This window comes from Thunnus thynnus, chromosome 11 (genome assembly GCF_963924715.1).
Source record: "Thunnus thynnus chromosome 11, fThuThy2.1, whole genome shotgun sequence".
Lineage (NCBI taxonomy): Eukaryota > Metazoa > Chordata > Actinopteri > Scombriformes > Scombridae > Thunnus > Thunnus thynnus.
Window position 1 is genome coordinate 28,801,743 of NC_089527.1, and position 15,004 is coordinate 28,816,746.

At 40.8% G+C, this 15,004-nt stretch overlaps 1 protein-coding gene across 2 annotated transcripts; it reads left to right on the forward strand.

Moving 5' to 3' along the window:
* Positions 1-2,007: 2,007 nt before the first annotated feature.
* tent5c (terminal nucleotidyltransferase 5C) lies at positions 2,008-9,395 on the forward strand. Of its 2 annotated transcripts, none has more exons than XM_067604303.1 (2): positions 2,008-2,110; positions 3,661-9,395. In XM_067604303.1, the coding sequence occupies exon 2, from the start codon at positions 3,683-3,685 to the stop codon at positions 4,829-4,831; it is 1,149 nt and encodes a 382-aa protein (XP_067460404.1). In that variant the 5' UTR covers positions 2,008-2,110; positions 3,661-3,682; the 3' UTR covers positions 4,832-9,395. The 2 variants fall into 2 exon arrangements, with proteins under 2 accessions (XP_067460404.1, XP_067460403.1); XM_067604302.1 differs by lacking the exon at positions 2,008-2,110 and adding an exon at positions 2,119-2,433.
* The last annotated feature ends 5,609 nt before the right edge of the window (positions 9,396-15,004 follow it).

Consider the following 15,004-nt stretch of genomic DNA (forward strand, 5'->3'; position numbering starts at 1 on the left):
TGATAATGAATTGTGATATCACAGCATTGTATTTGTACTGCTGGGAATCATGTTTCACTAATTCCACTCCATTGATTGTGCTTTAATTTTTCAATAACCTGCTAAAATGTCAAATTTTAGCTGTTCAACAATTTCTGAATGCTCTATTTTGAAATAAACATCTGTATTACAAGGAAAAACACCTTTCAATGTTACAGGGAATTCTGTTGTCTATGTTTTTTAATTTCCAAAGAATCACTACCGTTACAACCCCTCAGTGGTTTCCTTGCGTCTTTCACAATAACACATCTCAGGCTTAGTGAGGAGTGTCACAGGGGTTTCTGCAATGCAGAAGTTCTGTTTTTCAACATACAGTGTGTATGTGTATGTGTGTGTGTGTGTGTGTGAGAGAGAGAGAAAACAGAAAGAGATATGGTGAATTATGTTTTTATGTGTTCTAGTGAAATACTGAATTAAATGTCTTCCATGGAAAGTTCCCAGTGCTGTGTCAGTGGCATTCACCCAGATTACATCTGCCAAGAAAGTTTCTTGTGTAGTAGAAAAGCCTATCAGGACCATCAGCAGACCGCAAGATTTTTACCGCTCTAACCCAATGCAACAGACTCCACAATGAACAACTAATTACAGTTGTACACAAGCACAAGGTTGTTTGATGACAACTCATACAGGATTGTCAGATAACTGATAAAAATCAGACTTACAATGATTATGGCTGTGCTCAGTACATGATAATGTCTTGGTACCTGTGCAGACCACTGTGCACTACATAATCCCAACCCACACTGTCTAGTTGCTTCCACTGAAGAACTTATGATTCAAGAGGTCATCAGTCACTTGAACTAGACTAATAAAAAATGAATTCACTGTTTGTTCTTTAAAGCAGCCTGGAGCCTGGAGTGTAGTTTGTGGTGCTGATATTTTGTCCACCTTACAACTCACAACTGTGTGTTTTTAGTGTTATATGGATACCTCCATCATTTGAACTTTTCATGATTGAATTTAGAAAGTATTTTGAGTCTATCCAACTTATAAATAATAAGAAATGTGCACATACACTTAGTATGCTCTATTTTTTGTTAAGAATCTGATTTTGTCTACCTTTTGTTAATTTATAATCTCATATTTTTATTGTTATTACTTATGTCCTGTTACCACGTTAAATGTATCAACCAATTGAAAGTGAAGTCATGCCTGTTATGTTATCTTTATTTCATTATGATGCCTAAGTGTTTTCTGTTATTGTTTTAATGTCACATGCTGTAAGTGATGGTTTGTATAAATAAAGAGATGAAAAAAAGTGGTATATGGATACAATTTTCATTAATGATAACCATTAATCTACCATGTCAACCATGTGTTGAAGATAATCAGGGGTCATACCTACTTTAAAGATCTAGTTGGTCACTGGTATTGACACTGTTGGTCGTTTGAGCTCCTGGTGGAACTTAGAATTATTAATTCAGTTCAATTCAATGGGCTGTCTTGGCAAAGCATCAAAATACAATTTGTCCAAATACAGTATTTGTAAAAAAACAACAACAACAACAAAAAAACCCCAATAATATGAACATTAATACATTAAGATTGATGTATATGTGTGTGTGTGTGTGTGTCTAGGTCATTCACTGTCCCTCAGGTTGTGGCATGTTGATACATATTTGGCAGCAAGATACGCCCTGTCTCCTTCTCTAAGGAGTGTTCTTAATTTTAAGAGGCCATTAAGCTCTTTGAAATCTGAAATTACAGAGTTGAACTTGTTAAAGTTTAACGTCACTAAGAGGTACGTGTCATGTGTCTGTGAGTGTTTTTGTTTTTTTAACGAAACTTTACTTACTATTTATATATTATATATATATATATATATTGGGGCAATACAAAATATTCATTATGTGTCACAAGAAAATGTAAAAGTGTGACTGAATCAGAGCTGTAAGTACCTGCCTGTGGACCTAGATACAGAGAACGTCGCCTGCCTGGAGACGCTCTTGGTTACCTGGCAACGCAAAAACCTCGTTGACCAATCAGACACTTCGCTCGGCGCATTGGTACAACCAAACTGAACGATTGCACGATCTGTGTGATCTGCTGATGATTAATGCTAGACCTTTGGGTAAATATATCAAGTTAATGTCTTTACTTTAATTTTTGCACCTTCACATACTAGTCATGTAGTACTTCATAAACCTAAAAGCCACGCTACGTGGACAGAGGGACTGTGTCGTGCTTCGGCTGTGCATCAGTTTCAGTGGGTCGTTCTTCGGCTGTATAAATGAGGCGTGTCTTCTGAGGGGAGAGTGGTTCAAAGACCGGTGTAAAAGCGGTGCCGTGTGTCTCTTTCTGGCAGTGGATTATGTTGGTGGTGTCTGCACGAATGTCAAGTTAACATCTTCTTTTTGGACGTTGAATGCTTTCGGAATATACGCCTTTGGAAATGTATGTACTACTTTCACCAGTTTGGAAGACTTTAACATAAAAACGTTGATTAGTTGTTTTTTTTTTTTTTTCCCCTGAAACGTGTGTTAGGCAACCGTGCTAAAATTACGGTGGGATTCAGTTCAACCGAAGTTCAGCTCAGCATAACTAACGTTTGCTAGTTTGTCAACGTAACGGTAATTCATGGTAGCGTCTTGTACTTGTTTAAAATGTTAACGTTAGTCAGTACCTTGGTGGGTAAATTAGAGCAAAAACTCATATTGCCTCGTCACTGGTAGCTAACGTTAAATTGATAAGTCAGCCGGAACGCTTTCTGTACCGGTGATGTTTCGACAAAATGCGTGTAATGTTAATTTGCAGTTTTTTTAAAGGTTAATGTCGGACGTGGTTATGTATTTAGGAAAACTCGGTGTTTAGTGCACTTTAAGCGAGCTTGGTGTTTGTCTCTCAGCGGTTCTGGAATAAAAAGCGAAGCTCGCACGGTGAGCTGTTCTAGAAACCTCACGGGCTCTGTCCTTTGCTGCGTGTGTGTGTGTGTGTGTGTGTGTGTGTGTGTGTGTGTGTGTGTGTGTGTGTGTGTGTGTGTGTGTGTGTGTGTGTGTGTGTGCGCGCGCGCGCGCGCGCGTGTAACGGAGAGTGAGCAGGTTGTCTCGTGCTGAAAGGGGCCATGTTGCTGCTACTGTTTCATCAGATCTTTTTAAAAGCTACAGAGCCAATTGTTGTAATCGCATGTATTTGTGATTTATATTGAACTTAGAGTTTCACAATCTCCATAACAACTGTACTACTGCCATATGTTTACAATGCCATTCGCACAGCTCTACTACAAATACTTTCAGATATAATGCGAGTTTGCACATATGTTGACATTTTTTTAGTGTGATTTTACTATTTCCTACTATATTATATTACTATATATTTTAATATATTTTGCCTCACTGTCTATTTTTATGTTTATGCAATATGTGCCCCCCCCCCCCCCCCCCCCCCCCAACACACACACACACACACACACACTCCCACACAGCAGCCCTCCTTTAATGGCATGTGCCTGCACAATGTGTAATGACAAAAATTGCATTTGAGTTGAACAAGGTCAAATCTCCTCTTTAGTACTTTGTATTGTTGTGAAGGGAAATGGCTTTAAAATGGTTTAAATGTAAAGTTTGCTTGGTTTGTGTCACAGTTGGAGCCCTATCTAAAATCTCTTTTTCCCTCCCATCTTAGTAAATCTGAACTTTGTGAGAAGATGGATAACAAGGAAGCAAAGAGTTGTGCCAGCAGTGTCCTCTCCTGGGAGCAGGTGAGCCGGCTGAATGAAGTCCTGACAGAGGTTGTGCCTGTTCATGGCCGGGGGAACTTCCCTACTTTAGAGGTACGATTGAAAGACATTGTGGCGCGGGTGCGCTCCCGTCTGGAGCAGAGTGGTATCAGAGTAAAGGACGTACGGCTCAACGGCTCGACAGCCAGCCATGTGCTGGTGCAGGATATCGGCTGGAGCTACAAGGATCTGGACGTCATCTTCCGGGTGGACCTGCCGCATGAAGCAGAGTTCAGGCTCATTAAGGACGTGGTGCTGGGTACCCTGCTGGACTTTCTGCCTGAGGGTGTGAACAAAGAGAAAATCACACCCATGACTCTCAAAGAGGCCTATGTCCAGAAGCTGGTGAAGGTTAACACAGAGCAGGACCGCTGGAGTCTCATCTCCCTCTCCAACAACAACGGCCGCAATGTGGAGCTGAAGTTTGTGGACTCGATACGCCGGCAGTTTGAGTTCAGTGTGGACTCCTTTCAGATTGTGCTGGACTCTGTACTTGCCTATTATGAACTGGCAAAGACACCCATGTCGCAGGCCTTTCACCCTACTGTGAGTGGGGAGAGCATGTATGGAGACTTCAGCATGGCACTTAGCCACCTGCGGAACAAGCTCATCGCCACCAAGCGGCCCGAGGAGATCCGAGGTGGCGGCCTGCTGAAATACTGCAATCTTCTGGTGCGAGACTTTCGACCTGCCAGCGAGGAGGAGTTCAAGGGCCTGGAGCGGTACATGTGTTCACGCTTCTTCATTGACTTCCCTGACATCGGTGAGCAGCAGCGCAAAGTTGAAGCCTACCTCCAGAGCCACTTTATAGGTGAGGAGAAGAGCAAGTACGACTACCTCATGATCCTGCGGCGAGTGGTCAACGAGAGCACAGTGTGCCTCATGGGCCACGAGCGACGGCAGACCCTCCACCTCATCTCACTGATGGCCTTCCGAGTGCTGGCAGAGCAGAATGCCATCCCCGATGCGTCCTGTGTCACCTGCTACTATCAGCCAGCGCCCTATGTCCGAGACCACAACTTCAGCAACTACTATGTGGCTAACCAGAACATTCCAACATGGCTGCCGTGTAACTGACAAAACAAACAAGTGGAAGGACGTACAAGAGAGGACTGCCGCTGCTGCTTTTGAGCAGAGAGAAGGAATAAAATAAAAACAAAAACTCCCAAAAAATTTAATATTAAGGCAATAAATGATTTGTTCCTCACAAGGCACAAATGACTATATTTAAGTGGACAAGTGTTTTGCTTTGTTTTTTGGAATCCTTTCTCATTCCTTATCTACAGAGGCGTCTAGGTCATTGAATAGAAAGTGATATTTTTAAGTGTTATTTAGATTTTTTTTTTTTCTCATCTTTGTTTGTTTCCTTGTTTATCAGCCTTACTCTTAAAGAAGTTGTGTTTTGTGCCTTAACCTCCAGGTTTACCCCCCCCTCCTCCCCATAAGTTATAAGTAAGTAATGGGCTATGTTTTGAAGAAAGGGAAGAAAATGATATAGCCTTCAATTTGGTTTTCTCCTGTTATTTAAAAATGTAAAAAGGCAGAAAAAAAACATTAAAATATGTAAAAATGGTATTATTGGGGAAGAGGTAATGTAATAGGTGATGGCCAAAAAAAAAAAAAAAAGCAGAGCACAGGTGTTTAAAAGTTTAGTTCGCTGGGCAGGGAAGAGTGGTGGTACACTAATAACTTTAGTCATATCAGCAATGAAGGGCAAACGAGAAGAGTCAATTTGTTTTAATTCATTTTGACATGTAAATATCTCTCACAGGCATTTGTGCTCTCCATAATATGCCGGCAGTGCCTGTGATTTGTACTCAATGCAAGAGAAAATGTGTGTATTTTTATTTCATTTTCCACTGTGAATTTCAGTGTAGGACGAGCCCCCCCCTCACCCACTTTATATCCATTTTGCTCAGTCCTGTACTGTTATGTCAAGACTGGCTTCGAGTGGAAATCTGCAGTGAGGCAGTTTAGGCTTCAGATAGACTGCCTCTGAGGAGTTTACTTTCCCTGTTTTTAAGTCCCTTCCGAAGCCTCACCAGTGACCACCAGATGTCACAGTCTTCTGGCTATTGTGGGAGGCTGACAAACAGGACAGAATGGACACGAGCCCATTGAGAGAATGTGGCTAGCCTCGTTGCCTGGAGAGAGAGCTGGCTGGGAGTCCTGGAGTGACAGGCTTACTGGACTGGCTGTCCATTCCTTAAAAGGAGCAGCACATGGTGGGCCCACAGGGTCATCCCTCACAACCATTGTAGGCTCGACAGCAGCCCTGAAATGGGATCCTCCTCTGACGCAGCTCAGCGACTGGCTCTCAACTACAGGCTGTCTATAATTATCCTTTTTCTTTTTTCCTGGGGGAGGTACTGTCAGGGCGGGGAACTAGGGACGGGTGTGCAAGCAGCAGCAGCGCCGCCACCTTACATGTGTGGGAGCTGAATCACTTCCTGTACTCTCCTATCCAGTGCAGCGGACCACGCAGTGTTTGAACCCCATTTGTGGTCATGGAAGGATAGACACCAGGGAGCGCGAGTGGTATGTTAAGAGAAATGCCAGCATGTCTGCTAGAGGGATACCACTCCCCTTTCAGACTTGGATTCTGATTTATCACTGAAGCTACAAATGACTTGAGCCACAAGGCCATCACCCCCCCACCCACCCTCCACTAGTGGTGACAGCGTTGCCCCCAAACCTATGAATTTCTAATTTCAGCCAAGCCTATTATTAGCTGTTAATTTTGAACATTTGCAGTGTGGCATTACTAGCAGATGGGCTAAGCTGTGATTTAGACCCGTCATCTCTCCTCTCCTCTTTTGCTGACATCATAGCATCCATGTTTGAGAGGAGAAAAGTTGCTCTTAAATTTCTTATGCAAGTGGCAGCTGCTGTGCTTACCCCCCTCACCCCTCTGTTTCTCAGAAGCCTTCACCATTTCCTTCTCACTACATTGCTGCTGCTGCTCATCTCACTGTGGCTCGTGTTTGTACCAGATAACCAGAAATGTCTCTTATCTGGCTGGCTCACAGCTCCTGGCTGGTTAGAGAATTGTTAGAGGAAGGTCAGCTCGGCCTCTTCTGCAGGTCACACCCCGTGGTCAGGCCATGTTGTGCTGGCTCAGCTGCTGAGCTTTGGTATTGGAACTGCTTTAGTGTTTTTAACAACTGAGGTGCCACACACTGTCTCTCTCTGGACCAAAGTATGCTATAAAACCAGCAACTGAAGCACTCAAGTGCCTTTCACTTTTTGGAGAGTGAGTTAGCTTTTTAAAGGTTTTTTTAAATTGTGATCAGGAGGGAAAGGGTTAGCATAATTCTTTTCTTTTCAGCCCCTTTAAACCCTGTGAAACTGACTTGATACAACACGCTGTATTGGAAAGTAGTTTATGGGAGAATTCATACAGTCTTCGGTGGGGGAGCAAAATACTTTTGGTTTGAATTCAAAATGAGTTTATTTATTTTATTTTTCTTTTATCATATTTTTTCCCTTTAGTTTTTTTTTCTTTTAGTTTCAGTCCCAAACAATATTTTTCCTTGAAACCCATCTGTCTAGTCATTCCTGTAACAGTCTCAGTCGTTTCATTATACTCCTTTCTTGTCTTTTCCTGCCATCAGTATTGGCCTTGTCGTCATGTTGACTTCAGTCTCCCCCGAACGCCTTTTGAAATCCAACTGATTTATTCCGATTTTCTCATCATACTCTATGTATTTATACCGTCAATTTAAATGGGCTGCCTAGCTCTACCTGCTCCAAAGTAACCAGGCTAAATTTGTTGTGCTGACAGTTCTGTCCCCATCCAAACCAAAATACTACCTGAAGTTCACTGACGAGCTGTACTGTGGCACAGTAGCTGGAGGTCACCCAGTACAGACCCCATAATAACAGAAGCACTTTAAAGAGGCCTTGTTTTACTCCAAACCCAGCCACCTGAGAGGAATGTAAATAAGCTAATGTGGTCAATTGCTGAATGGAGTTGAGCTGGTTCTCAGGGATATAATGTGTTTTTGAGGGCTTTGTTTTTTTTTCCCTTTTTTTTTTTTTTTTTTTTTTTTTTTTTGGGAAGGTGAATTGGTTTAAACTGCCCTTGACACTGAGACGTCTCCTCCTGATAGTTGCCTTAATTTAGTCTTTTCTTCACTCTGTATTGTAACTCTGACTCTCCCTCTTCACGCCCGTACTACAGGTTCTTATTAGATCATGCCTTAAGTTGGAGGTAGCCAGCAGGCTTCAGCTTGCTACAGCATTACAGCAGCGCTGGGTTTTTATCTGTGCATCCATTTGTTCTGAGACTTTTATCATCACTCAATGAATAGCCCCCTCCAAGTTTAGTGCTGACAACTGGATTTATCTCCATACTCTTACCCTAAGATGATCTTTGCCTTGTTTAAAAGCCAAGGGACAAAACTTTGTCCAAGTGCTAAAAGCCCAAAAAAATGGCAGCCTCAAGTCTCTCAATCATTCCCCAGTTTGTTTATGTTCTCTGAGTGATGATAACTTGGTTTCTGGAGCTTGGAGGCACATTCAAAGCCAGCAGCCCGGCGATGCTGCCGCTCACAGTTGCAGGATGAAGTCTGCTGACCACGGTGAGGACTAGTCTCTTCTTGGGCTTCTTTTTGGCATCGCCCGCTAAAAGTAGTTGCGAGCGAGGTCAAAGAAAACGCAGCAAACAGAAGTTTGCGTTTTCTAGACTTAGTTTATGGTGAATGTAGCCTGGCATGTAAATCCTCTGCATGTTTGCTTCCGTTCACCTTAACCCTACCTTCACGTGTTTACGGTTATTGTGGCTTTTTTTTCTGACGACTGAAAACATGTGCCTGTTAACGAAAGCTTTACCGTCCCCATGATGATGAGAGTGGGGTACAGCAGGGCTCAGGCTAAATCACTTCCTTCGTCAGGGTTGATGTATGTATGAGATGTATGAACTTTTTTTGTGAAGAACAATGTGGAGAAAAAAAAAAGTGAGGATGAAGTGTATTTTGCCTTTTTTTTTTTTTTTTTCTTTCTTTCTTTCTCGCCCCCACTTTTTTTCTGCTGTAAACTTGTCAGTGTTATGATCCTCCTGCTTCTCTCATTCACCTTGCCTTTGGTCGTCCCATTTGTTTGGGCCTTTGTTTATTAGTGCATGGTGTTTTTATTTATGACACCTGTAGATGTATTCTTTGCTCGGGGGGGTGCAGAGAAAGCAGAGGATTAGTTATTTAGTGGTTATGCTTGTCTTAAGTACAAGTCTTACATCATGGGAATGTGATGGAGGCCGTCTGGAAGTTCTCCTGCAGTTTCTATATGAAGAGTTGTGAATTTTTTTTTTTTTTTGCAGCAGATTTGTGTTTACGTTAATGCGTGGAGGTGTGTGTGCTCGTTTGCATGTGTGTATGAGGGGATGCCTGTGGATACAACTTTAAAAAGTGGGGAGAAATATGAAATTTGTCGCACTATACATTATTTTTGAAATAGTTAATACATAAGAGCTTTTTTGTCAGCTTCGTGATTGTGACGATGATTTTGATGGTTACAACCATTGTACTATTTCATTTTTCAGCACTTTTACCTCACTTGAGTTTTTCCTTTTGAATGGAAATGTACATGTACATCAGGAAAATGTGTTTGAAGAGGAAATAATGAATAAAGACATTAAATGCAATATCTGCTTCAGCCTTTTTGTTGTTAAAATTTCACACAGCACATTCTGCTTTACAGATTTATCCCAAACTGGCATTTGAAAGATTTTTATGAGACTGTTTGTACAGATAATATTTTGTATGTCTGGCTTGTAATGCTGCACTGCCAGACTTGTACTGTTGGAACAGACAAAGAGTGAAAGATCATTCTTGTCCTTTGAAACAGTCTGGACTGTTTATGGAAGCCTCACAAAGCAGGATTATTGAGTCTGTATAGTGGTGATAATTTAAAAAAGTGCAAAACCTAACAATTTAGAGAAGATAGAAGTAAATTTTTATCGTGAAAGTTTTCATGTACACAGTAGAATGAAATTAATTCCTCCAGGATCACAGTGCAACAGTAAAAATAAAACAGTGCAGTATAAAGGACTACATCACAGTGTGAAACAAGTACAAAGCAGTGCAGCAATATACAAGACAATAATACAACACAGTAAAACATCACAGATGTATATGCTAATAAAATACAGACTCAATAAAATGTCTCTATACAAACTGAGCTGCACAGAGCAGCAGGAGTGAAGGGCCGTAGTTTGCAGGAGCTGACCAGGAACTGTGAAATTAAAATCCAAATTTGATTGTTAACTTACTGCAAAGGTCATGAGGCCCACGGGCTCAGAGGGGCCCCTAAGCCAGAGCTTCTGTGAGACATTACTCTTATTAACATTTCTTGTTTGAGAATGAAAGGGCTCAGTCAGCAGTCCTGCTGTGAGCGGCGGTTGCTGGGACAGGGGCCTCTGTGTCCATCATCTCCTTTCATATGAATATAGTAACAGAAGATGTAGATAGCTACATAAAGTACTGTCCAGAAGATAGAACATTTCTTTTCAGGGGGGTTGAGCAGTGTTGATCTGGCTCAGTTGTGCATATAGAGGATTCATAATGGCAAATAAAGGTTTAGAAAATGTTTCATGTTTTTTGATATTCAACTAACTCACTGATGTCAAACTCAGATCTTTTATCCCACTTTGATATCTTTTTTTTTTTCTTTTTAATCTTCCATTTTGTTGTTTTTTGTGCCCTGATCCTGAAGAAACAATGTTTCATCTCAGGTGTAACTGAACTTGATCTTGAACTTAAAGGGTCAAGTAAAACAAAAAAACTGACATATTTTTTTACCCAAATGGAATCTTGTATGTGGCGCTCACCGCATTGAAAAATGACATTTTATAAATTCAACAGCAGGTTCACATTAGTCCACATTACTGTGAATGATCCACAAAACACAACAGTTTTCTCAGGGACAATTTCCTCAGTAGAGGGCACAGGGATCTTTGAGAATGTCAGGTGTTTTTTGTCCTTGAGGAACCAACCCTTTAAAGGTATAATATGTAACTATTCCACATTAAAATGTCTAAAAACAACTAGACCTATATTTTAGACAACAACTCCCATGATCCCATGCTACTTCACAACATCATCAAACTCCTTCTAGCTGCAGAAGTTACATATTGTGCATTTAAAGGATGGATTCATTTTTTTTTAAGTCTGTCTTTAAATACTGGATTCCTCCCTAAAGCAAATTGATTCAATATAAATTATTTATTAAGTCTTTACTTCTAAAACACACAGATCCACATGCAACATGCATCAGGAACCAGAATATCAGGTCATACATTTGTCAGTCTTGTTTTGATATTGATAGACCTATCCTTTAATAAAATAACCTGCAGGTCGTGCCTCTCGGTACATCCTCTGTGTCACTGATGTCTGCATTAGGCCTGCACTCACTGACTAATATATTGAATCTACAGTAAAGGTGGTTTGCTGATACATTAACCTCATTGCATTGTAGTTAAAAAGACTATCAAATGTCTGAATGTACTGTCGGATTTTGGTAGCAACACATTTCTGATGGCTTTAGCCTCCAGCCTTTACAACTTTGACTTCCTAACATCTTCACTTCAGTCTAGTGGGCATCCTGATGGTGATTTTAACCAGAGATGTTTTCCATCTCCATCACTGGGGAAGCGGTTAGCATTCAAAACTTGAAGCCCTGTTCTTTCTGATCTGGAAAACTCTACCCATGCCAGTGTTTTTTATTGGGTAATAACTGCCTGGACGTTGCTTTTGTGAACATGATGCTTTAAGAATATTTAAAAGCGTTTAAGTCTATTGACCTTCAGTCTCAACATGCATTTGCATCACTGCACGTCACCCTGAACCACCAGCTGCCATTCATAAAACACTGACTTATCTGCAGAGAATGACTCACTCTGTAGACTTAGGTGACGCAGCAACCTGCCCTCACCAACCTCTTTTTCCATTCCTCTCTGTCCACGTGTTGATGCTGCTTCACAGACCATATTAACCTTTACATGCTTCACTCCATGCCTCCTCCTCTCCCTCCACTTCCTCTCCACTGTGGTTTATGGTTTCATGTGAATAAAACTGCAAAAACCATATAAATTCTTATCTTCATGGTTAAATACTGTAAATAGTTGCTTTTTGTAAAATTAAAATTAAAAATTCTTGTATTTGGGTAAAATTCTTTAAATACAGTGCACCAAGCATGCTTCAATGTCTCTTTAACAGTACAGCAGCTGCACTACTCACCTGAAAACACTGTTTTCCCAACCAGCAGTTATTATTATAACTTGCAAAGCAGCACCTGGCCCCTCAGTGCTCCCAACTGTCTGGCAAAGCTGCAATGCTTCAGCCATGCAGCCACTCCTCCCATCTCAAGCGTGGTTTATGAAACTAGCCTTCAGGGCCACAACATGCAATGACTCAACTGGTTCACACCCAAACACCAGAGGATCATCGTGCTGCTTAGTTTTATACCCAGATCATTTTAGTCCAAGTGTGGTAAGATTTTTGTTGAGTTTAGAATTGGGAAGGTTTGCTTAAAGGTAATAAACTGATGCATTGACACAAGCAAATGATCAACCAAAATGAAATAAAACAGGACATGGGAACAGGAAGGGATGTCTATAGAAAAGCTTGTCGATATAAATGGGTTTTAAGGCGTTGTTTAAAACAGTCCAAGGACTCAGCCGATCTAACAGATTGTGGAAGATGATTCCACATGAGGTGGGGCTAAGAATACAAATGTGCAATCACCTTTTGATTTGCAGTTTGTGCGGGGGATAGATAGAAGGCCAAGACTTGAGGATCGAAGAGGTCGTGGACTGGGGAAAAAGGAAAGGGGAAAAGTGCTTTATGTGTAATCAGCAGGATCTTGTAGTTTATTCTGAATTTCACCGGAAGCCAATGGAGGGATGCAAGAACAGGGGTAATGTGGGACTTACGGCTAGTTCTGGTTAGAAGTCTAGCTGCTGTATTTTGGATTAACTGTAAATGTTTTAGAGAAGACTGACTGAGGCAGGTGTAGAGGGAGTTACAGTAGTCTAACCAGGAGAAAATGAATGTGTGGATTAATTTTTCAAGAACAGTAGGAGGCAATATAGGTCTTATTTTTGCAATATTTCTTAACTGAAGAAAACAGGACTGGAAAAGCTTATTAACATGATGGTCAAATGTCATATACTGGTCAAAGATGATACTAAGATTCTTAGCAGTGGATTTAATGTTCGGGTGAAGTGGGCCAATAAACTGAGTAGCAGCAGTGACAAAGATTTCAGTACTAATTAAAAGAACTTCAGTTTTATCAGGGTTTAGATGGAGAAAAATTTGAGTCATCCACTCTTTGGTAGTAGCTAAACAATCATGGAGGGAGGACAGTTGGTTCAAGTTATTGGGTTTGGCAGAGAAATAGATCTGATTATCATCTGCATAACAGTGATATGACATTTCATGAAAGTGGCTGAACTGACCCAGAGGGAGCATGTACAATGAAAACCGGATTGGACCAAGGATGGAACCCTGAGGGACTCCGCACTGGAGGGGAGCTAAGGAGGATACATGATTATTAACACAGACATTAAAAAATCTATTTGTTAAGTATGAATTAAACCAGTTTAAAGCTGTACCAGAAATGCCCACCCAGTTATGAGAGTAGTGCAGTGTCTGTTCAAAATGTGCCTGTTCGGAACAGGCTGATTTCTCAATACCTAGAGAGAGTTGTGGCCATCCCCTAAATGCCTCTCATGCAGACTATCAGTAGACACTACAATTTACCGATGCTCCCTATACGCCTCACATGCTTACAATCAGTAGATCTACAGTTTGCCAATGTTCCCTAATCACCTCACATGCAGAATATCTGGAGACTACAATTTTGAGTTGAGGTGAAGTTGATCGAATGAACTGTAGTGCCTGTTCAAAACGTACCTGAGACATTCTGCATTATGTAATGAACACACATACAAAGTTCCCATGCCTGAGGAATGGGAATAGAGTTTAACTCTCTAAACTTTTTCAATTCTTCTCTACAGTAGTTCTCATCACTACAGATGTAATCCCACCTCTGACCACAGTGTGAGTTGCAAGAGTGACCCTGTCTGTATTTCTGCTCGTTGAATCCACAAGCAGAAGAAGAAGCAGAAGCAATGTTGTTAGTGAGGTATTTTTATATATTTCTGAACATGCCTTAGACATCCAACACTAAGTCTTGAACATAAATGCCAAGTTTCATTCACAGCACACAGTTCAATAGTAAAGCTTAAGTCTCTTAAATGTTTTCAAGTCATTAACACTATGGATGTAATCCCACCTCCGACCACAATATGGATCACAGTGGCAGAGTGGCGCTGTCCGTATTTCCACTCATTGACTCCACGGGCAGAAGAGGAAGTAAATCAACGTTGTCTATGAGGTATTTTTTATATATTTCTTAAGAACCACTCATCCAAACAACTTCACACTCGACATTACACTTCCTTGATTCTCCAGCAATACATCCACCAGGCATGAGGTAGATCAGATGAACGGTTTTCGAAATATGTGAAGGACAAACATACATGCATACAGACAGACAGAGATTCCTTGATTTATACAGAGAGATTAAACTTCTTCCACACTGCATGGCTGTATCTTATAGTTCTGCTTGTTCCACAGATATGTTGCTGGAACCATAATGTGGTGCATGAGTTTGTAAAGATGGAGCCACTGGTGAGTTCATCAGAGTTTAAGAGGTTAAATCTCACTGTCACGAGGCACTAGAAATATTCCTTTCTATTGTTGTCCATATCTTAGGGCTTAGTTACTTTTAAATGGTTGGTTTAGGAGATATAGACTAAACTGCAGCACTTATCTGTTATCACCTTGTGTAAATTGTTCAGAAGAAAAGACTTATATGATAAGTCATTTTCTTTGTTGCTTTGAATACCAACTTAGAAAGACACACTTCCTTGTGATTGTTATTTGCTTACATTTTAACCGACAGTTGCTCTGAATCAGGTGAGAATTATCGTAAGATTTTTACTTCCTTAATGCAATCAGAGTCACGGTTTCACCTGATTTCATTATTTACAATCTAATTTCATAATACTTAAAATATGAAGCACTTTGAGTGACAAACAGATGTTAATTGTCTGGGTTTTTTTTAAAATAAAACATTTCAAGCTTTATTATTTCTGACATCAAAGCAAAATGTTGAGGCAGTATAGTAACTCAACAGTGACTTCAAATACCTGTTCCATCAGTACTTGGAGACTTAGTCTGAGTGTTC

Bases quoted from the DNA above. Each gene is read 5' to 3' on its own strand.
- tent5c (XM_067604302.1), top strand. From the start codon at position 2,405: ATGCTTTCGGAATATACGCCTTTGGAAAT. The intron at 2,434-3,660 runs GTATGTACTACT...CTCCCATCTTAG, and splicing joins GAATATACGCCTTTGGAAAT to TAAATCTGAACTTTGTGAGA.